This window comes from Sorex araneus, chromosome 4 (assembly GCF_027595985.1).
Source record: "Sorex araneus isolate mSorAra2 chromosome 4, mSorAra2.pri, whole genome shotgun sequence".
NCBI lineage: Eukaryota > Metazoa > Chordata > Mammalia > Eulipotyphla > Soricidae > Sorex > Sorex araneus.
The window spans coordinates 206,328,989-206,352,915 of NC_073305.1; the positions used below are offsets into that span (position 1 = coordinate 206,328,989).

Sequence of the window (23,927 nt, forward strand, 5' to 3'; positions counted from 1 at the left end):
TTGCTTGAGTCCCCAGAACCACATGTGGTCCCCCGAGCCACCGCCAGGCTCCTGAGCATACAGAGCTCGAATGATCCCCTGGCACTGCTGCTGAACGCATGCCGTGGATATTTGTTTTGTCTGACTTTTCTTGATTGATTATAGTTGGTGGAATTTGTCCGTGTTGGCACGTAGTTCATTTTCATAGCTCTAAGTCATCATGTGCAAATCCATTCTGATTTAGGTCACTGCTTTTGGTGTTCTTGAATATGCCTCTGGATATTTTTGCATGTGCCTCTTGATGTGCATTTGTAACTCTTGCTGTATGTAGGCTTATATGAGAGGCACACTGCTGCAGTGAGAGCATCTGGACTTATTAATAGGCTCTTTTTTTTTTTTCTTTTGGGGTCATACCTGGCGAAGCACAGGGGTTACTCCTAGCTCTGTACTCAGGAATTACCTCTGACGGTGCTCAGGGGACCGTATGGGATGCTGGGAATTGAACCTGGGTCAGCCGAGTGCAAGGCAAACGCCCTACTCCTGTGCTATTGCTCCAGCCCCATTAATAGGCTCTTTTTGTTGAAGTCATTGATAATGCAGTAAATGAAGTTAGAGCAGATGTTCCGCAACTTTATTGGTCTACTGTTATAGGAAACAAAGTCGCACAAAAGAGCAAACAGAGAGTGACCCTCATTTGCACCCAAAACTTTTTTTTAAATGAGAATATTCTTTTATTTATTTTTATTAGTGAATCACTGTGATATACAGTTACAAACTTATGAACTTTTGTGTTTGCATTTCACTCATACAGTGATCGTTTATTCATCCCTCCACCAGTGCCCATTCACCTCCACCAATGATCCCAGTATCTCCTCACCTCCCCACCCCATCCCCCACCACCCCACCCTGCCTCTGCAGCAGGGCATTCCCTTTGTTCTCACTCTTTTTGTGCACCCAAAACTCTTAGCACCCCTTTGCATTGTCCCAGCAACCTCCAGGTAGTGACAGTTTTGAGAAATACTGGGCTAGAGAAGAGGCCAGGGCTGTATGTGATGGGGATTCGGACCCTGTCTGGTGTGAGAGCTGGCCTTTCTCAAAGAGGGGTATGATGCTGAAGAGTTCCCGACGAATGGCTCCAGGGGACAGGGACTGGGCACAGGTGGAGGTGGTGGGGCAGTGGCGGATCACAGTCAGGCATCTGAGTGAGGAGAGGGGCTCTGAATGCAGAGCAAACAGGTGGACATGCAGAGTTTGGCTTGCCAGATCCAGGAAGGGGAAGAGCCGTGAAGAGGTGGGGAGAAGCCTCAGAGATGGGAACCTTTTCAGACAAACCCAGAGGACTCTTAAGGAGACTAGAAGAGAGAAGGCATGAAGTGCTTTTGCTTTTCAGTGAGGCAAAAAAAGAAGGGTTTGATTTGGGAAAATGGAATGAAAAGATCCAGAAAATTTGTGCCTGTTTAAATGGGATCATTTAGCAATATGCTGAGAAAAGGTTTTAAGGTATATATGTCTCATTTGTTTGTTTTGGGGCCACACCTGATGATGGTCAGGGTTTACTTCTGACTGCATTCAGGAATCACTCCTGATGGGTTTGGGGGACCGTATGTGGTGCCTGATTGAACCTGGGTTATCTGCATCCTAGGCAAGTGCCCTCCCTGCTGTACTGTTGCTCCAGCTGCAAGTGTACATGTCTTAAATGCATCCCTTTGGACTTGGACCCAAATGTTGTGTGTTGTGAGTCCTGGTTATTTCTTTTTGGTCTGCAGCCTTTAAAAACATTACTTTTTTTTTGGTGGGGGTGGGCCTCCCCTCAGTGCTCAGGGTCAGTCCCAGCAGTACTTGGCTGAACGGTGTAATCTGAAAGTTTGGTACCGGGTCTGTGTGATGCGTGATTCTGGGTCTGGTGGTGCTAGTGTGGGGACAGTGATGTTCACACAGTGCCTCTGTGTGCAAGGCCTGGTGGGTCCTGGTCCTTTGAGTAATCTCCCTAGCCCTAGAAAATTTTATTTTTTTTCTTTAGTTGTTCATGATGATTTATTACACTCAGTTTTCCAACAACAATCCCACCACCATTGATTGCACTTTCCCACCACCATTATTTTCAGTTTTTCCAACCCAACCTCCACCCAAGCCTGCCCCAGTAGCAGGCCCTCAATGCTTTTATATTACTTGTTATGAAAATGTGAATCATTTATGCTGAAAATGATTGAAAAAAGATTTTCTTAGAAGAAAGTGTGTGAAGATTGTCGTATCTCGCTCTGGAACCATTAAGCCCTTGTGTAAAAGATTGCTAACATTGTTGTTATAGGTTAAGCCCTTTGTGTTAATATTTTATTAATCATTACCTTCTACTTTACATCCATCCAATGTGGTGTATCAGTGGTGTAGAGTTTGAGATGTTGTATGGCGCAAATGCGGCTGCACAGTTTAAAATTTTTCTTCAGTTTTATTTCCCTCACATAAATTATTTTGAATTGCTGTAGTACCTTTCAGCATCTTTCTCATTGTTCATTTTTGTTCTTTCTCTAGACTTCTCTCTGCTAGTTTTCCATGGACCTGAAAGTGGTGGCTTTGTGTATTTAAGTTACCAGGAAGAGTAGTTGGGGTCCTGAAGCAAGCAGCAAGCACCTGCATTCCTCGCTTTACCTCTAGGTTACTCCCGTGTAGTTCCCACCTGCTCTCTTGGCCTCCTAAATGAGGATTGTCCTTTCTAGGTGCAGCGCTTAGACTTTGGAAGGTTTACCGTGGTCCATGCAGATGCACATTCTGAGTGTCGGGCAGAGGGGTACCTAGGCAGTGGGTCAGGAGTGGTAGGGTTCTTTGGGATAAGATTCAAGAATAGGGGCTGCAGAGACGGCCCAGTGGGCCTGAGCACGGAGCCACTCATTGGCCTTGAACTCCACGAGCTGTAGCGCCCAACACCTCATGAGAAAGTGGAAAGATTAGAAAATGAGAAATTCAGTGTTTCTGAGAGAGCTGTCAGTTCTCATCTGTTTTGTGACAGGGTGTGTTCACTTCATTGTAGTTTGTAAAGTGGAAAATGTGTTAAGTCTTGTCTAGAGGATTGTTCGGGGTGTACTTAATATTTCTGCCTTTTCTTAAAGCCCATAGAGATTTTAGTGGCAGTAGAAATATTTTTAAAATGCCAATGTAAGCTGGTAATTCACTGATTTAACAAATTTTTAAAAAGCCAGTAACGAGACCAAGGTAACATTAGTATTTTCCTTTTAGCATTCTCCACCTTCCTCCATCACCCACTGGCCCCTCCAAACATAAACAGTACTGGGTGTGGGTGTTTGCCTGGACCATTGCTTTACTTGGCTTGCTGAAGTGACTGACTGGGCATGTGATTTCTGATTTTCCTCTCATACTCTCCGCAGTTTCTTCTTAGACTTGTATTTTTCATTTTATCTTCCCAAACAGTGCCTGATCTGGTTTGACACAGGGCAAAGAACCCTGGACTAGGAGGCTCAGACCTACATTCTTTTTTTGTTTCGGGTTTTGGGCCTAACCTGGTTGTGCTCAGGGGTTCCTCCTGAGTCTGCACTCAGGAATTACTCCTGGCGGTGCTTGGGGGACGGTATGGGATGGCCGAAGAGTAAACCCAAGTTGACTGCATGTCAGGCTAGTGCCCTACGCGGTGTCCCATCACTCCGGCCCCAAGACCAGACCCACATTCTAGCTCTGCTTTTGCTCCTTATTATCAGGTTGCCTTCAGAAGTGACTTCTGAGCTTTGGCTTTTAACCTGTTTTTTTTGTTTGTTTATTTTTACAGGAATGGGGCCAGGGCGGCTGGGTGTCAAAAGTTGGGCATACCTGGCAGTGCTAGGGAGGCCATACGGTGCCAGGGATTGAACCAGGACCCTTTCCTGAAACGCCCTTTCTCCCAGGACTTCTCAGCCTTTGTTTCTTTCTATGAACTAGGAAGGGGGAAAGTGTCCATCTACTTTAGAATCTTGTGACAGTCGCACAGATGACTAAAAATAACCACTGTTGACTGCCTTGGAGATAAGAGCAGTATCACTGGTTTCTTTAAAAACTTGGTAGGATTTTCAGTCTTCACTGGAATCTGAAGTATATTTGTATATAGGTACACTTAAATGTATTTGTGGGGTCAGAGAGATAGAATGGGGGGTGAGGTGCTTGCCTTGTGCACAACAGAACCCTGTTTGATTCCTGGCACCAGTAACGATCCCCTGAGCACAAGGCCAAGACTGAGCTAAACGGTGAGCACTGCCAGGTGTGTCCCCGAAGTAATAGCAACTTCAAAAGAATTTGTGAGGGTTCTGACAAAGTGAGTAACTCCAAAAGTATAGTTAATCTACCATGCTTATGACCCTATCTATGATCTGTGCCCACTGCAGTTGCAAAAGACCAGATTGTGGGCAGCCTGTGATCAGACTCAGGCCCTGCAGAGGGCACCGTGATGGTGGGCTCACCTCTCTACCTGAGGGCGTGTCTGTCACGCTTGTTCTCCATGTTTGAGGGGAAATTCTCCATTCAAAGTCACGGGGAAGGTGTGCATGATTGGAAGGCACTTTGGCGTAACGAGACAGCAGCCTAGATTTATGTGGTGACTTTTCTCAAGAGTATTTCCCTGTGTGTGGTCAGTGAGGTTCTCTGGGGAGGCATGTGGGAGCTTTCAAACAAAGAAAGGATAACTGGGTGGTATAGTTAATGGCAGGGCAGGTCGGTGGAGCCTGGACCAGGAAGACTGTCCCCTGGTGGTGCAGGTGAGGAGCTGTCTGCCAGCATCCCATCTCATTTCCACGGCGCTTGTCAATTCTTTCTCATGGTTGGTTTTGTGTCAGGGACATCCTGGGTTTTGCTATAAAGTAAAGCCAGGACACTTCCTTCTCTCCCCTCTCCCCTCCCTCTCTTCTTCCTTTTCTTTCCTTCCTTAGGAGGTCTTGTCAGTGTCTTGTTAGTTATCAGAGTCTAGTCCTCGGGCGGATTTGCCTGTGGGTTGTTAGGTTGGAGTCTGCTTCTTTTCTTGTTTGTTTGGTCTTTTGTTTGGGGGCCACATCTGACCTTGCTCAGGACCTGACTCGGCTCAGGGATCATTACTGAAGGTTCTCATACAGGATGCTGAGATCAGCTGTTGCACGTCAAGTGCCTTAACCTCTGTATCAGTTTTATGTTTTTGTAGACTGTCTGGGTTCAGAAGGTCACTGCTTGTCTCCCCCCCTTGTTAAATAGTCCTTGGGCAAATTCCATATTGATTTCTGGAAACTGATTCAAGAAGATGATGGAATTTCTTTCGATTTGTGATCTTGCCATTATTTGATTCAGTGAGACAGTTACAAGTGAAACTAGAGAGTTCTTGTAGCTACAAAGAATTGAGTATTCCTGTGTGACATGACTTCGGGCTGGATATGAGGCATGGGGCCAAAATAAAGAAAAAAGAAACTGAGTGAATACATCAAGAGATTGAGGGGGAGCTCTAAGTTGAAACCATGCTAGGTGTTGGGGTTACAAAACCTGGATTTTATATAAAATGGGATCTCAAGGCGTTTGAGAAAGTTACAAGTGCTTTGGTCCAGGCACTGGGGTACTACAAAGATTTGTTGTTCTCGTTTTGTCCTCATTAGCATTTGGTTAGAGGTTGCTGTTCTCCTGTTTGACACCCCTGCTTTTGCAGATGAGCTAATAACCAAGAGTTTCTAACAAGCTTGTTTTCAGGCTGTTATACAAAGATTACAGTTGTTATTCTTAATGCTAGAATGTGTAAATTTGTCACCTTTGTAGCCTCTGGAACTTGTTTTTATAATGATATATAGTGGAAAGATCACCGATTCACTGGGGCAAAGAATAGAATACATGGAAGAAAATGTTGGCAAACTCTAGGAAACGGACTACAGAGAGGTGTCTTCAACAGGACAACCATAGAGGCAAAAATAAAAGTAAATAAATGGGGCTACATCAAATTAAAATACTTCTTTTTTTTTTTTCTTTTTGGGTCATACCCAGCGATGCTCAGGGGTTACTCCTGGCTTTGCACTCAGTAATTACTCCTGGCAGTGCTTGGGGGACCATATGGGATGTCAGGGATCGAACCAGGGTCGGCTGCGTGCAAGGCAAACGCCCTACCCGCTGTGTTATCGCTCTGGCCCCAAATTAAAGTACTTCTGTACAGCAAAAGAAACCCAAGCTGTAATAAGACACTCAACTGAATGGGAGAAAATATTTGCATGCAGTACATTCCAGATCTATAAAGCACTCACGAAACTGAACAACAAAAAATAGTGCCGCCATCCAAAGACAGGGCAAGGATGAGCAGACAATTGCCCAAATAAGATACACAGATGGCCAGTAGGTATACGAAACAGTGCTCATCAGCACTCCTGATTAGGAAATGCAGATGGAAACAACGTTGAGATTACCTCGCACCAGTGAGAATGGCACATATTAGAAAGTCTAGGACCGGTTAGTGTTGGTGGGTTGTGGTGAGAAGGGAACCGTCATCCACTGTTGGTCGAGTGTTGTTTGGTTTAGCCTCTCTGAGAAGCAATCTCCAGATTTCTCCAAAACAAACAGGAATAGAACTGTCAGACGACCCAGTGATCCCACTTCTCGGCATCCTATACCCAAACACAAAAATGTTAAGTTGGAAGGGTGTTTGCGCACTCCGTTCACTGCAGCGCTTGCTCCAGTAGCCAAGATACCGAAACAGCTCGGTGCCCAGCTGTGGGTGACCACACCACACAGTGGGGAGTGCTGTGGGAGACACCACAGGAGACTGTGCTGTTTGCAGCAGCTCGCATGCAGCTAGAGGCTATCATGCTGAGTGAAGTCAGAGGGAAAGGGGCAGATACAGCATGATCTCTCAGAAGTGGAGCCGCAAAGAGCCAGAGGCAACCTCACAGTCGAACTGATCCACATGACTGGGGGTGTGTTGTATGTGGTGAGGGAAGGGGTTTGATAGGGCACTGGGCTCCTTGGGGCAGGGAGGTGGGCATACCAGTGATGGGGTTTGGAATTACTTGCATAGGAAATAATCACCGAACCTCAGTCAGTTAAAAAAAAGTTAAAAATAAAGAGGGCATGCTCCTACCAACTGACCCGAACATCTGGATTTTGATTTCTTGCTCTTAGATTGGAATTGGGTGAACTATAGACCCCTTCTCACCAGTCTCGGACTTTAAGATGGGTGTTCTCCTTGCTTGTTGTGTAACTGCCTGTGCTCTGTCTGCATGGATGTGCTACATCATACCTTAACTTGTACTGTTCAACTGAGTGGTCCTGGAGACAGTCTGAAACCATGCTTTCATCCTTCTTTATACCTGTGGCCCACTAACGTAGCCATTCTCTGTTGTCTGCTGGGGAAGAAATAAAAAAAAATTATTTATGCTAAGAATTCTTACTGAAATTTATCGTGGTACCACTATATCATCCGGGCATTCCACATGTTAAATAGCAGCAGTTTTCAACAATTAGAAGGAAATTTTTATAAGTGGCAGTTGAGAACCCCTAGGCTAAAAGACACCAGTTGTGGTTATCAGGAAGCTGGGGGACTCTTAGCTTATTTTTTGTTGTTTTTATTTTGGACCTCACCTCGTGTTACTTAAGGCTTACTCCTGGCTCTGTGCTCAGGGATCACTCCTGGCACTGCTTACATGACTGTGGGGCACTGGGATCAAACCCAGGTCTGCCATGTGCAAGGCAAGTACAACCTGCTGTACTTTTGCTTTGGCCCCTTGGTTTTGGGTTTTTATATTTTGATCAACTTATTAACAGTGTTTATATTAATGGGTTTATATTAAAATATTAATTATTTATTAACAGTGGTGAGTGTGCATCTGTGGGGTAAGATGCATTAAGTAATTTTATTGTCTCATTTCTTTTGCATCACAGCCTACTCATGAAGGTTACTTCTCTTGTTTGGATATCTGGACCCTCTTTCTGGACTATCTGACAAGTAAAATTAAAAGTCGTCTGGGAGACAAAGAAGCAGTTCTTAACAGGTAAAACTGAAGAAATGCTGGTAACTGGAAATAGACATTTATTTTTGGCCAGTTAGTGTAGTGTCCTAAAGGGCAGCCGTGCATCCTGATCTCTCATAAAGCTGAGGTTGTATTAATGCCATTTTCTCCTTTTCCCATAATTTGTTTTCTTAGAGTGCATCTTTGGTTGAAAGAGCAATCTTCATTATTAATTTTTAGTTTTGAATTAAAATTTTCTGGACCTCGGGATTTGGAGGGTGATTCCTGGTGAAGTGGGCAGGTGGTTCAGTACTCAAGTCCTGCATGCTGGGGGCTCCTAAGGCCACACTCACGGGGAATCTAGGGATCTGGAGGGTGATGCTGAGAGCAGAGGTTATAGCAATCAAACTGGAGTTCTGCACATGTGAAGTATGCACCCCTGGCCCCAGTGCTGTTGTTGATTTTTAAGGTATGTCTGTGTGTTTCATGGCCTTTATGTTGATATACCAACTGAAACATTTACTGGGTGAAATGATAACGTGAAAATAGTTCACTGGTAAGAGAAGTGGGTTAGCATGTAGATGAAAGAGGGTTGACTGTGGTGATAATTGATGTAAAACTTAGTTAATGGGAACTTGGTACACATTATGTTCTTACTCCTTTTGTATGAGTTTGAAATTTCATAAAGTGGGGCTGGAGTGATAGCACAATGGGTAGGGCTTTTGCCTTATACACACTGACCTGGGTTCGATTCCCAGCATTCCATATGGTCCCCTGAGCACCGCCAGGAGTAACCCCTGAGCATTGCTAGGTGTGACCCAAAAAGAAAAGGGGAAAAAAAAACCATAGAAACTTTCATAAGGTAAAAGTGTTTGTGATAAAAAAGTATTTTTCTTTTAATTAGAAAAAGCTGAAAATTATAAAGAGGCTAATTTATCCATAGCTCCCAAATCCAGAAGTAATTACCTTTGTACTTTTGATATACTTCAAAATAGAAGTGGGGAGAAGGGGATGGGGGCAATAGTATAGTGGGTAGGGTGCTTGCCTTGCATGTGGCTGACCCAGGTTAGGTCCCTGGCACCCCAGATGGTCTCCTGAGCCCACCACGAATGATCCCTGAGCACTGAGCCAGGAGTAAGCCCTGAGCACCACCCAGGGTGGCTCCAAGAGAAAAGAAAATAGGAAGAATTTTCTTTCTCCAGTATATTCTTCAATTCTGTCCTCCCCACTTCCACTCTGGTTGCTTGCATGTAGAAAGTATTTTCTCTGTACACTGAGCTTATTATTTTATTTCAGAAATAAACCAGTGAGCTAATGTATCTAAAATGTATGGCACATTATACTCATAAATGCTGTCGAAGTTATGGCCCTTCTTTCAGAAACGTGCTCCACGGGGGCAGTGAGGAGAATGTGCTGGAAAAAGGTCGGACTGACCCGCAGAACCTTTGCTCAGGTTGTTTTCCCGTGGGGATGGGGAACACAAGGCAGTCCTCAGGTCTGATTCCTGGCTCTGTGCTCAGGGACCATTTGCGAGAGATACATATACACATATACATACATATACATCACTATCACTGTGTGTATATATATATATATATATATATATATATCTATATATCACTTGTATCATTGTCATCCTGTTGCTCATCGATTTGCTCGAGCGGGCACCAGTCACGTCTCCATTGTGAGACTTGTTAATTTTTTTAATTGCAAAATAGTTTCCAAGTTGGGTATCAGTCCAGATGAAGTTATGGGACATATATTAATGTATCACAGAAATCTTATTACACAACAGTAGATCCTTTTTTGGGTGAACTTGCCAACTTAAAACAATTGTTTTAAATGAGATTCTTTAAAGAAAAATTAGTTATGGGGCTGGAGAGATAGCACAGTGGGTAGGGCGTTTGCCTTGCACGCGGCCGACCCGGGTTCAAATCCCAGCATCCCATATGGTCCCCTGAACACGGCCAGGGGTAATTCCTGAGTGCAGAGCCAGGAGTAACCCCTGTGCATCGCCAGGTGTGACCCAAAAAAGCAAAAAAAAGAAAAAAAGAAAAATCAGTTATGAAAAATTCCTGTATGCCTAACAGTTGCATCTTTTGATTCGAGAACTGTGCTTGATTTTGCTGTATTTAGCAGCTGATATTCCTTTACATCTCAGGCTTGTTTGAATATTAACTGAGGAAATGATTTCTATAAAAAGCAAAGTATGAATGTGCTTTAGGAATGGAGGAAATAATTCCAAAGCGAACATATGTTAGCTGATTACCAGTGTTAAAAATGTACTGACACAGATTATTGTAGCGGGAGCAGTAGTAGTTTCATTCCTCTCTTGTTTCCTGGTAATTGTTAATTTTCCCTGGGTTCTTTGCTAGATGCATGTTCTCTTGAAAAATGAGCCCGCTGATCCTGGGAGGACGGTCCTCACCATCCTCAAGGCAGTTCATCATGTGGCATGTGCACCCATTGAGTGGTCACAGACTTGGCACGGCAGCAGTAAACAGTGAAGATGGTGTTGCCCTTTTCCTTTGGTCAGGGCCCGGGGCAGCCTCATGACCCTCTGCCGCCTGCCCAGCCATTAGACTTCCCGTTTGTCTGACTTTGGCTTTCTTATCAATAAGAATACCCGCAGGGGACTCTAGGGGTGAGTGTAGTTCACCAGGCACACACACTGAAAGTTGAACTTCAACTTCTTTATTTTTCTTGTCACTTTTCACACCCTATACTTATTCAAATGTGTGTCCCCAAAAGTTTTCAAATCCAAGTTTTGAAAACTTGTCAACCACTGCTCTAGGTTCTAAAAGACCCCGGTGTGGTGCACTAGAGATGACGGAGAAGTGGTTAATTAGGAACACCAGTTACTGGTGACTGCCGTTACGATTTGAACTCAGTTGTGAAAATGTGATTTAAAGTGTTTCAGCTGCTAAAATATATCTGAAAGAAAAGTTTGGTTGCTTTTGGAGTCATATTTGAGACAGTTTCAGTAGCAACTGATCTTGCAGGAAGTAATCACGAGTGTTTTCTTGGTGTCTTCAATGGAAAACGTAGGTGTGGTTAAGTCACAGAGCCAGCGCTTAGTTCCTGTCCCTGTGGTTTAAAGGTTTTGCATCATTCATCACAACAAAGTGGTTGGCAGTGTAGGCTACGAATTTAGAAGCACAAATGTACATGGATTTATTTTTGGTTCTAGAAGTTTGGAAATTGAAGCTCTGCATGTTCTTTCCTTAGTGAGAATGTTCAAGAGCTTGTTGATCGGCTGGTGGGACGGTGGAGAACTTGCGTCTCAGTGCCAGTTGTTCTTTGTAACAGCCTGCCGAGCAGAATTGCTGATGAGCTCATTGTCCCAATTTGCCACTTGGGGGGAAGGACCTGGATTTCAGCCTCCTTTTCCATGCTGGTATTTTGTGCCCACCTCACACGTCTTCAGGAAAATGAAATGACCCGGTGTGCATAAAGTGGACAGCAGGTGCTGAGTAAACAAGTACTGGCTTTCTTCCCTTTTCTCTTCCCCTCATTTCTCTTTGTGCTTGCCCATCAGAAGGGTCCATCTGAGTAGAAACTTATTTTTCACGGTGAGATGAGGAAGCCTGCGTTGAGCAACCCAGAGTTCTTGAGTCACGTCCTGTGAGCTCCTTTGTTAAGAGGTTCTGGCAAGTGCTGGCCACTGACTGGCATAGGGGTTCCGGTGACATTCATCGGACTGTAAACAGATGTGGGTAAGCGTGAGAAACATCGCTGGGAGGGAGCGACTGTGCTTAATCAAGAGGAAGTGCCTGTTGACACATGGCATTTTGATACAATCAATAAAAAGTGTTAACTAAGTTCATCTCAGGACTCTGATTGCTTCCTGGCTCCTCTTTCTCTAGCACTCTCAGAGAAATTCAAGAAGTTGACTGACACAGAGCAAATGTGGTGTTTGATTTGGGGGCCACACCCAGTAGCTATCAGAAGCTGCTCCCTGCTTTGGGGCAGGGGTGAAGGGCGGGGTCACTCCTGGTGGTACGGGTTAGATGCAGCAGTGCCCCAAATGGAAACCAGGCTTCCTGTATGCAAAGCATGCTCCCAGCTTGTGTGTGCTCCCAAGCCCTTGTTTGTTTCACTGAGGGGAAAAGCTGTCCAGGAATGTGCTACTGCCCTTAGTAGTTTCTGACTTGGGATTTTTGTCGTGTTTTTGCTAATTTGTTCTTCCTCATATCATCATGCTTTTTTTTTTTTTTTGGTCACACCTGGCGATGCACAGAGGTCACTCCTGGCTCATGCACCCAGGAATCACCCCTGGCCGTGCTCAGGGGACCATATGGGATGCTGGGATTCGAACCTTGGTCGGCCGCGTGCAAGGCAAACGCCCTACCCGCTGCGCTATCGCTCCAGCCCCTCATCATGCATTTATAGGGCATCTGTGTTGCTTGCATGCTGAACCCTCAGAATTTAGGGTTCAGGTTCAGAATTTAGTGTCTATAGGTTTAACCTCTTAATACTTCAGCATTTATTGCTGAAAGCTTACCTTTAAATACTGCTTTCTCTTAATCAGCATGTTTAAATTCCTTGTATTTTCCTTGTCATTCAGTTTAAAATGTATTCTATTTTGTTTGGGGGCCATAACTGACTGTGCTTAGGGATCACACCTGGAGGGGCTCAGGGCACCGTAGGGGGTGATGGGTATCAAACCCAGATCAGCCCTGGCACGGCAGGTGTCTTCTCTGCTGCCATCATTCTGGTCCCTTGAAATATTGGCACACTGGGTGGGGTTCGAGCTTGAACATAGGAGTTTTGAGGAGGCAGTTGAGTTTGTCACACCCGTCTGAAGAACCATGTGGAAGCTGGTGATTATTGCTGTGGTCCAAGTCTTTGACAGTTCCAGCATCAATTCATCTTGAGGTAGTCATATACTGATGCTCTTTTCTTTTGAGGAGTGGTTGGAGTCTCTTCATTCTTTATAGACTGACTTTTAAAATTTTGGGTTTTTTTTGGGGGGGGTCACACCCAGCGATGCTCAGGGGTTACTCCTGGCTCTGCACTCAGGAATTACTCCTGGCGGTGCTTGGATCATATGGAACTCCAGGGATTGAGCTCAGGTTGGCCATGTGTAAGGCAAACGCCCTACCCACTGTACTATCGCTCTGACCCCACTTTTTAAAAATACTTAAGTCTGTTTATTTTGGAGCTGGAGAGATAGTATAGCAATTAAGCAAGTAAAACTTGTATACAGCTCAGAGACAGGAGTAAGGATTCCCCCAGCTCTCCCAAAAAAGCAATCAAAAATATGTTTATTCTACAAGTTAAAAGTGTGACTTTTACCTCCCCAGTCATGTTCTGGTGAGATTGGATACTGAGTGTATAGGCTCCACCATGACGCAGTGTATAGGCCCCGCCTGTGCCTTCTTTCAGTTGTCTCTGGGAAATGTCTTTAGTCTGTCTGTTGCCCTCAGTGCTTACTGTTGTGAAAACTAGGTATTGGGTAGGTCCACACCCCCTGCTCGTACATTCCCCTCACCCGCACCAGACATTTTTGGAAATCAGTTTTCTAAGTGAATGCTTGTTTCCTGGTTGAGTTTATTATTATAAGCTCAACTGATAGTACTCCTTCCTCCCTCCCTCCCTCCCTCCCTCCCTCCCTCCCTCCCTCCCTCCCTTCCTCCCTCCCTTCCTTCCTTCCTTCCTTCCATCCTATGAGATAAATGGTTATCAAATTGCTCATGGTTGGGTTTCGGTCATACAGTGTTCCAGTACCCATCTTTTCACCAGTGTACACTTCTACCACCAGTGTCACCAGTTACCCTCCTGCCCCCCCACCTCTCTTCCTCCCCCTCAGCCTGCCTCTGTGGCAGGCATTTTTCTTCTTTCTCTTGCTCTCCTTTTGGGCATTATGGTTTGCAGTACAGGTGCTGAGAGGTTATCTTGTTTGTTCCTTTATCTGCTTTCAGCATGCAGTTCATAACCCAGAGTGATCATTTCCAACTATCATTGTCATAGTGGTAGGACTTTTTAAAAATAGCTTTTTGTAACCAGAGTTGCTGACTGCCAGTAAGGATTCCAGGTCTAATTTAGGATTATCATTTGCATATAGTCTTTAACTTCCCTTTTTATCAGCAGAACAATTTATAGATTTCATCTCTTCCTAGTCTAAAGTGGATTTTCTTTCCTAGTAAAATTGTGAGTGTTTCGAACAATAGCAGCGTGTGTATGAAACTTCTATGCCTTTTGGAATTTGTGTCTTGAATACATGGCAAATAGAAAGTCTAGGTTTAAGTGTTTGATCTACCTTTCTTTGAAGATTACCGAAGTGGATTATTAGGTCTGTTGGCAGTTTTCCCCACAAATGTTGCTTATTTCATTAGCGATAGTTCCTGCTAGCGTTCTATTCTGGGCCATGCTCAGTGGCCAGGCGAGTCTGGGTTGGTAGGTCATTTGCAGGCACCAAGGGACTTGCTATTTGGGGGAGGGGTGGGCATTGTCATCATCTCTTATAGCTCTAAACTCTGACAGTGGGACGCATAAGGGGGATTTTGAATAATTGATTTTATTTTTTTAAAAATAGGATTTCCAGCTAGTGGCGCTGGGGTGAAGTGCTCCACCCAGAGCTATGAATCTGGTGGCTTCCATTGTGGTACTTGGGAGCCGCCAGGCCATACTCGGTGGTGCTGTGGCAGGGAAGAGTGTGGCATCAGGCCCTCGCCCAGGCTAGACGTGGCCTGGAACTGAGCCGTGTCTATGGCTCCTTGAATACTTTTCAGATTGTCTGTTCACAGTCTTCCCGCCTGGGGCATCACTCTCAAGACAAGGTGGACTCTTCTTGGTCTTGGCATTGAAGGCATTTTGGTTTCTTTTTGTTTGGGGGCCACACTCAGTGGTGCTCAGGGCTCACTCCTGGCTCTGCCCTCAGGAATCACTCCTGCGGGGCTCGGGGATCAGACCCGGGTCAGTCATGTGCAAGTCAGGTCCCCTCCCCACTGTAATCTCTTTCCGGCTCCTCCAAACCTTTTACCCTGGATCATCTATTCTTGAGGATGTTGAGGATTCATTTACATTAGCTTAAGTGGCTTATTAAGAGACCTGTCAGGGAACGGGATCCACATTTACTATTTTACGAATTCGGTGTAGAAAATTGGTGAGAAAGATTTAGATGACTTAGTGAGTCGTAATCCTTGTAGAAAGCAGCCGCACCCCGCCCTAGGGTGAGGGTTTGAAAGAAAGCAGTTGGGTTATTGAGATGGAGAGGATGTGAGGGCGGCATGTTCATGTGTGCTGTGCAGCCAGGGTGCAGATCTCTGCGGAGAAGGCACCACCCAGCCACCGCAGGAGCTCAGGGGAGGTGCCCCAGGGAGCCGAGGAGGCTGGCCCGCTGCTGGCAGGGCCTGGAACTGGTGATGGTGAACTGTGAGGGCTGCACCTCTGGGACAGCAAGCCCACAGGGAAGAATTGAGCCCCCCGGTGCTCCCCCGGGCCCCTGCCAGAGCCTGAGGGGCAGGGAGAGATGTGCTCCGACTGGTCTCAGGCGTGCACCAGCTGGAGGGAGGGAGGTTGGCATTGAGCGAGCTGCGTAGCCAGCATGGGTAGTTTACTCTTAGAACCATTGCAGAACAAGGAGCACTTAGTCAAGATGATCTGTCCTTGAGAATTAGTGATGCTTTGGTCCTGGTGATATTACCATGGCGTATGTAACTTGGAGATGCTGAATTAGGGTCTTTTTTTTTTTTTGGATGGTGGGAGTTTTGGGCTGCATTTGACTGTCCTCAGGGCTGATTCCTGGCAGTGCTGGGGGGAACCACATGCAGTGTCAGATGTTGAACCAAGTTTGACAGCATGGACTAGCAGGTGACTACACCCCTGTTCTATCTCTCCAGCCGCTGAGTTGGGTTACTATCCAGGTGAGAAATAGCCAGGCTCTGGTGTTCCTTTGAGAAATCATTAGAAAGAGGGCAAAAGGGCCAGGGCTTTCCTAGGCTTTTCCCATTTCTTCTTGTTTAGGTTTTTAAGTCTCCTTAAAGTTCAGTAAGGATTCAGTTTGGAGAGTGACTGCTAAAACCTGCAGTAAGTTCATTGTATGTAGAGAAAACATCGCAGGTGGAGGGTTGGGCACCCTGGAGTTAAATTCTGTTAACTGTAGTTTCCTCATCTGGAGTATACTGATATTACCACCTATTCTCTTAATTGTTACAGAAGAGCGAATCATTGCATTAGTAGTTATTTATTTTTGTTTTGTTTTGGGTCATATGCAACAGTGCTCTGGGGATACTCCTGCTCAGGGGACCATGTGGTGCCAGTGCCCAGACCCTGGGCTCTCCTGTGTCTCATTTGGGCTATCTCCTTGGCTCCATTAGGTGGTACTTATTTTATAGTTCCTATTACTCTCCTGACACCAACAGAGAAAATAGCTACAAAATATTGTAATAATATGTATATGTTGTGTATATATAAAGACAAAAGAATCAAAATGGTATATTAGAAAATAATCTGTTTAACCTAAAAGAGTATGAGGCACTGAGGACAAAAGAGATGACATACAAAATGACAAATAAGTCCTTATCAGTAATTATATTAAATGTAATTAGGGTCTAAATTTTCCAGTTGAAAAGCATAGATTGGCAGAATGGGTTAAAAACAACTACATGTAATACTGGCTGAAAGAAATTTAACTGAACTCTGTATTGGAAGTGGGAAAGCTGGAGGTCTGAGAGAGAGTACAGGGTTTCAGGCTTGGGCTTTGCCTGTGGCCAGCCCCGTCACTGCATATGGGCCTCTGTCCACTCCCCAGCACCCCCAAATCAGAAAACTTCCTGGGCAGGGATGGTTGAAAATGTCAAGAATGTCTCCGTATCGGGGCTGGAGCAATAGCACAGCGGGTAGGGCGTTTGCCTTGCACTCGGCCAACCCGGGTTTGAATCCCAGCATCCCATATGGTCCCCTGAGCACCGCCAGGAGTGATTCCTGAGTGCAGAGCCAGGAGTAACCCCTGTGCATCGCCAGGTGTGACCCAAAAAGCAAAAAAAAAAAAGAATGTCTCCGTATCTTGTCCTGTAGGATAAAAGAACAGAAACCATAATCAGAACTCCTTGTTTGCAGTTAATACCAAAAGTAGTATGACTCGGGATCAGCCTACGAGGGTCTTAGTAGATCACAGTGGTGCCCATTAGTCTACAGCCCACGCTTCTTAAAAGCGTGTTTCCCTGTTCTCTTCTTCTGTGAAAACTGCGTCTTGCCACCTTGCGGGCAGGATGGTTACTTGAGGGATGTGAGTCTGTCTTCTTGCAACTTGCTGGCTTATTGCCAGCAAAGCTCTTTCTCTGCCTGTCACCATGTCTCTTGAGTGATGAATGGCCCCTACTCGACAGTGGAACTGGACCTTCATGGTTACATTTGTCCCAAAGAGACTCCGTGCCAGTGACACAGACTGAAGGATGTAAAAAGATTGTCTGTGTGAACTGTACTCAGGAAAGAACCAGGGCAGTGATATCTCCGAGACCGGCAACAGTTATACAGTGATAAAATAAAGGGGCCTGGGACAGGGTTAAGAATCACTCCTGCATCTGTTGCTGTCTCTTACGCACACTGTACCAGTGGTTCAGATGCTCCTGTGTCTGGTAATTCGTCATGGGCACATTACCCTGATGGCGCAGGATAGCCTTTCAGGAGGCTGAAAGCCTGTTCTCACTCAGTGTCGAATTTCTCCCTGCTGCACAGGTACGAAGACGCCTTGGTCCTCTTGCTCACGGAGGTATTGAATCGAATCCAGTTCAGATACAACCAGGCCCAGTTGGAGGAGTTGGATGATGAAACTCTGGACGATGATGTAAGGAGCACTTGTTTTTTTTTTTACTTATAAAATTTTATTTGATTTTTGGCCACACTTGGCAGTGCTCAGAGATAGCTCGTGATGGTGCTCATGGGGGTCCACCCTGTGGTGCCTAGAACTGAACCTGGGCCTCTTGCATGCAAATGCGCTCTCAGCTCAATGGAACTGTCTCCAGCCCAAGTGTACCCCTTAATCTTTGTCATGTGTGGTCTGAATCCAGCTAGAGACTGACGATCTGTAAGCCTCTCTTCTGAGGCTGTGTTTAAGCCAGTGTGGTCTTACAGTTGGAGCTGCATATCTGAAATTTGTTTCTGGATTCATTAGCTACTTCTTTTTTATTTTTTAAAAAAGATCTTACAGGCATATTTATCTACATGGACTAGAGTTTAAGTCAAGAAGTCATGTGTCCAGGAAAAATGGTATGAACCCCTGGAAAAATTTAAGGACACAAACCTACCATGCACTTTAAACTTCTCAAGTCATGGGGTTGGAGCAATACTGCAGTGGGGAGGGCGATTGCTTTGCACGTGGCGAACCTGGATTCGATTCCCGGCACCACACATGGTTCCCAAGTGCACCAGAAGTGATCCCTGAATGCAGAGCCAGGAGTAACTCCTGAACACTGCCGGGTGTGGCTCAAAAACCAAATTGAATACATAAAGAAAATCCTCAAGTCATTTATAGGACTCCCCAAATAACAGTGGCTGTGGTGTGGCCTGGACTTTGAGGGTATCTGTGTTTGGATTAGAAAGTGCTCTGGACTTGGAACAGGATGGCCTGGGCTTAACTCTCGGTGACCCTGTGCGCCAAGGAGGTGAATATCCAGACATTGCGTTTCTCTGTTTTAATTTCCTCACCTCCCAAGCGGGGAATAATATGTCTGACCTTATTTGGAAGGACTGTCTGGCGCACGGGAGGTATCTGTGCTTCACTTCTTGTTAATGGTGTTAGCTTCTCCTATCTTTAGCTTGCAGGGGTAAGATCACTGGGACAGTTGGTAGAACACACTGTGGTTCAGGAGGTAGGGGAGGGGCCACAAAAACTGCATCACTACAAGCCCTTAGTGCCACTCCAGGTGACGGTAGAAGCTGTACCTCTGGGAGCCCCGTAGTTGGCTTTCGTAGAAGGAAATGAGTGACCAGTTCCTGGAGCGGGGGTCATGTAAGGGGACCTCCATTTCACAGAACCTTTTTACTGAGTGGTGGCGTGCTCGAGGGTCACTCCTGACTGTGCTTGGGACTGAACCTGGGGGTCCCGCCTGTTCAGGAACATGTCCTGGGCTCCTTGGGTCCACCTTCCAGGCCCCACACAGAAGGCCTTTTTGGTCACTGTTTTCCTTTGTCCAGTAGAGGGAAAGTAGGTCGTTCTATGTGGCTCACTCTGCTGTTTGAGGAGCTAGTGTTTGTTATTATTTTTTGAAATTTATGGTCTTTCTAGATTTTATAATTCAGGGTTTGGGGCCACACTCAGGGCTTATTCGGGCTGTCTGTGCGTGGTGGATCAAACGCAGGGCTGGGATGGAGCTGGGTCAGCCGCATGCAAGGTGAGCGCTCCTACCTGTTGTACTGTCTCTCCAGCCCACAAGGAGAGAGGGGTTTTTTCTTTTGTAATAAAATTAATCAGCTGGATTTAAATATTATACCTTTGCCCTTTTAAAGTAGCAGGTAATCTGGTTTCTTCATTTTTCACTCCTTTAAAGGTTTGTTTGTTTCTTTTTGCTTTTTGGGTCACACCCTGGCTCATGCACTCAGGAATTACCTCTGGCGGTGCCTGGGAGACCATATGGGATGCTGGGAATCGAACCTGGGTCGGCCGCATGCAAGCCAAATGCCCTACCCGCTGTGCTATGGCGCCAGCCCCTCCTTTAAAGTTTTATGTCTGTGGGTGGATGTGGCAGGGAAGGTGACCAGGCTGCTGACCCTCTGTGTTCTCCCCGCAGCAGCAGACAGAGTGGCAGCGGTACTTACGGCAGAGTTTGGAAGTAGTGGCCAAGGTGATGGAGCTCCTTCCCACACATGCCTTCTCGACACTGGTAACTCATCACCGGGAGGGGAATGAAGACCCTGCTTAGTTGCATGTCGCATGAGTAGTAAGGCTTTCTGGCTCTCATTATATATATGTATATGTGTAACAATAATTATCACACTTAACCCTTACATTTAACAAATGTTAACCTTTTCCCCAAATATTTAAAATTAGCTTTTGAAAGCCCTGTTTTTCTTTTCTAAACTCTTGGATATAATACGAATTTTCCATGCTGTCTTCAGTAACTTGAAAGAGGCCAGGCCAAGTAGAGAGTTTATTTCTAAATATATTGCTCAGAAACTAGCCTTTGTAAGACTCACTTTCATCAACTTGCTGCTCTCTGCCCACACTGTGTTTATGTGCTAGACTCCTAGTCATGGGGGCTGATTTACTCACTAAAGGGGCCTTGTTATTTGAGGAGAGACTGTTAGTCTGTCTCTTCTCCAAAGGCCAGGTAATTTATTGGTATCAACTTTGTATTGTACAGCCCAACTCTATCACATGATCGCTTATGAAAAGTGCCATTTTTGCCATCTGCCATTCTTAGGAACCCGTCACCTGAAAGTCTAAATTACCTTTTATATTAATGGTGAGCTAATACAGACATAAGTGAGGAAACCGATTAACTTGGCCTGTCTTTTCCCTTTGCTGTGTGCACTTTAATAAGGCGCCTCCGCTATTTCTCAAGGGTAGTGTTTTCCTTGGATTTGAAGAGAGAAGGGCTTGTCTCAGAGCTCTAGAAGGTGTTAATTGTTGGGGGACTTGTCCTCTTTTATAAACCCAATCTTTTTACCCACTATCCCTTGCTTTCTTTAGGAAAACGGGCATCATACCGATAGGCAGTTTTCTTTCATACTCTAAATATTAGTTGGTGGTTTCCACTGTGGACATTGCTGGGTGCAGAGTGGCGAGTCCGTGAAGGGAACCGCCACATCCTAGTGTAGGGCAGGTTCCCGGAGCAAGTTCTCGATCCTTTCCCTCTCACTCAGAGGGCCTTGCCATGTTTTAATGATAAGATGATATAAAACTCATATTTATGGTTTTTTTTTTTATTTTTATCTGTTTCTTTGTTTTCAGTTCCCAGTTCTTCAGGACAATTTAGAAGTTTACCTGGGGTTACAGCAGTTTGTAGTTACTTCAGGGTCAGGTAAACTGGTTTTTATTTTCTAATTTTAATGTTAAGATTAAAATGAACATTTAATTATTATCCCCCTCCTTTTTTTCTTTTTTTCTTTTTTTTGCTGTAAAAACATGATTTCTCTATTGCCGCTGCCCCACTGCTGCATCTCTCTTCACTTCTAAACAGGGAAAGTTAGAAAAGAATTACCCGGCAGAGGCTGAGGGGGGCAGCCCGGCCTGAGGCTCACAGTGTGTTCCAATGAGGGTTTTCTTTTCTTTTTTTTTAATATTTGAAAGTTGATTTAAGCACTGTGATTTACAGAGTTGTTGAGAGTACAGTTGCTTCAGATACTCAGTGTTCCTACACCGGTCCCATCGCCAGTGTGACCTTCCCTGCACCAGTGTCCCCAGTTTCCCACCAGTACCCCAAGGTTGCCCCCATAGCAGGCACAAAATAATCGCCTTTATACTTCTTGTTACAACACATATCTCACAAATGGTGCTACTAAAGTCATTGTCTGAGGGTGTACTGGGCTAGTTGGGCCTTCTGTGTTCCTGTCTTTGTAAATTGAGCTGGTGGGCTTCTACGCGACCTTCCTGCCTCATTTGCTGTGCTCCCACTGGGCTGTCAGTACACTGGAATTAGGAGGTGTTGCATACCCACGGATGCAGCCGTGGGCTTCACGGGTTGTGGAACTGGGAGGATTCAGTGACTTGGCGTCTTTTCAGGATCAGTCTCGGGGCTGTGGAGCTGGGCCATTACTATGCCAGAGGGTGTGGTGGGGTGCTGGGCGTCTTAGCAGCGTGATGGTGACCTGCCCCCATCCTGAGACGGCTCCAGAGCTGTCAGACCGGAGACTGGCCTAACCTGGGACAGTTCAGCAGCGGCGAAATTAGTCCCCAAGAAGGGTTTTCTGTGCATGAGAGAGGCCATTTTGGAGCAGTTAGTAGGACTTCCTGAAAACCCTCCTACTTAGACAAGGGCTGGCTTCGGGGGACAGGCCCTGGCCTTTCCTTTGATGTGTCCTTGGAATCAGGAGGAAAGAGCCGCTCCAGACCACCAGCAAAATCTGGGCGGGGGTGGGGTAGGGTGTGTGTGTGTGTGTGTGTGTGTGTGTGTGTGTGTGTTGCTCAGGGTTTACTCCTGGCTCTGAGCTCAGGGGTCACTTGGGTTGCGGGGAAGAACTATATGGGGCGCTGGGGATCAAACCTAGGTAGACTGCATGCGAGGAAAGCACCTTCCCTTGTGTAGCATCTCTCTGGCCCCTCTTTTTGAAGGGGAGTGCATACCTGTGGTGCTCAGGGGCTGTTCCTGGCTCTGTGCTCAGGAATGACCCCCCCGACTTGTGCTCTGGAGCGTCATGTACGGTGCCGGGATTCAAACCAGAGCCCTAGCAGAGGAGCCATTTGCAAGGCCTTTGCTTCCTGCATCGTCCCTGTGTCCCCTCCCTCTGCCATTCAGCTCCAGGCCTCTGTTGTCATCCACACTGCCCTTATACAGTTATTTTCCGAGGGGATTGTGAGCCCAGCCTGCTTGTGGCCTCACGGTGGGGGACTCAGAGATGCAGCAGGTCTCCTGGGCGAGCTCATTATTCGTGGAAGGACCTCTGAGCGGGGGTTCTGCTGACTCTGCCTTCTTGGTGCCCATGACAACATGGTTCCGTGACTAGATTCACTTCTGAGTAGTCCAGTGGGCCCCAGGAGGCTGATGGAACTCCGCATGGCCCAAGTACAGGCCTTGACTTTGTATATAGAGTAAGGAAAACTTCAACAGAACTTTAGAGAGCAAATACACCTGAAAGATATGCCACTGGTGCTGCTGAAAATTCATTTCCTTTCTACATATTCTACAGATGTTACCAAAATTCATTGTGGGTAAGTCATGGAAATATCCTGACCTTTAAAATATTATTCTTGTCTTTCTGTTTGTTTGTTTGTTTTTCTTTTTTAAAACCAAGCATGTCTTTCCTTTTCCAAAGATTAGCTTTGGAAAATCTTTCCAAAGATTCCTAGGTTTCCTTTTTAGTGCTGTAGCTGACATTTTTTATATCAGTGTGTTAACTTTATGCTTTGGGAATACAAAGTTACTGCTCCCGTAATGCTATTACTGCATCTCCCCCCACCCAACCTGCCTGCCCCCTTTATCCTTAAGTCACATCTACCCCATACCCGCTCTTGGAAACTTCAGTGTAGCTGGCTTTTTTATGTTTCCTGGAGCCTGTTTTTAAGGTTAACATTGTGAGTGATTCTGAATTTCTTTTTCTCCGAGAGGTGCCTGACACTCGGCTCTTGCGGTTCGAGGAGGGTGGCAGGGTGTGTTTTGCACCAGGGAAACGCCGTCAGCTACTCTCGCTGGCGCTTCAGTGTACTTGGTTCTTCCAGATCATTCTTAGAGCTCATCCACAGTGCGAAACCTCGGAGGCCAGAGAAAGGCCTGTTTCCTGTTGTAGAACAAGCTTTCTAATCTGTGAGGAAGCATCCCCATCCCTTGTTGACTCAAAAGCCAAGTTTCGAATGCAAAGGCTATTAAAAAATGGAAACTCTGAGGACATTCTGCTCCCCGGTTCCCATGACCACAGCCCCTCGAGTAACCTCCCTGCCCTGTGAGTCAGCCTCGCTGCCTGCAGGCAGAAGCCACCTCGCTTCCCCCTGGCAGTTACAGCCACTTCCTTTCACGCGCATTGGCCCTCTCGCTGGCTCTTACGGTTTGGGTCCCTGCCGGAGTCCAACTCAGTCACGATTCTCGCCCTCTTTGGTTTTGGGGGCTGTTGATGATGGTGAAAGAGACAGGGTTGTCACCCGGCCAACAAGTGCTGTGACTGGCTTTATTAGTGTGTATAAACAAGCCCCGTGGGTTCTGCCTGCGACCCACCATTCATTCTCCTGCTGCCACTTACTCAGCCGTCAGATCTGGGGCAGGGGCCCCATGCTGCTCTGTCCGATAGCAGGAAACTGGGTGGATCTGAACAGCCTCTGTGGGGGACCTTAGCCTTGCCCCTTCAAGGTGAGGCACTGCCCTGCGTGCTTTGGAGAGGGTGGGAATAGGTCTCCAGGCTAGGGGCGTGGGGCAGAGGCCTTAATACGGGGGT

The 23,927-nt window shown here is 46.0% G+C and overlaps 1 protein-coding gene across 3 annotated transcripts in view; it reads left to right on the plus strand.

Annotated features, from left to right (window-relative positions):
- The window catches only part of XPO6 (exportin 6), a 108,340-nt gene that overhangs the window by 60,485 nt on the left and 23,928 nt on the right, over positions 1-23,927 (plus strand). For 2 of the 3 annotated variants that reach the window (XM_055135172.1, XM_055135171.1), the window contains 4 exons: positions 7,834-7,943; positions 17,583-17,691; positions 19,634-19,726; positions 20,797-20,866. In XM_055135172.1, coding sequence (XP_054991147.1) covers positions 7,834-7,943; positions 17,583-17,691; positions 19,634-19,726; positions 20,797-20,866 — 382 coding nt within the window. The remainder of the gene's footprint in view (positions 1-7,833; positions 7,944-17,582; positions 17,692-19,633; positions 19,727-20,796; positions 20,867-23,927) is intronic. The other variant, XM_055135173.1, reaches the window with a different exon arrangement.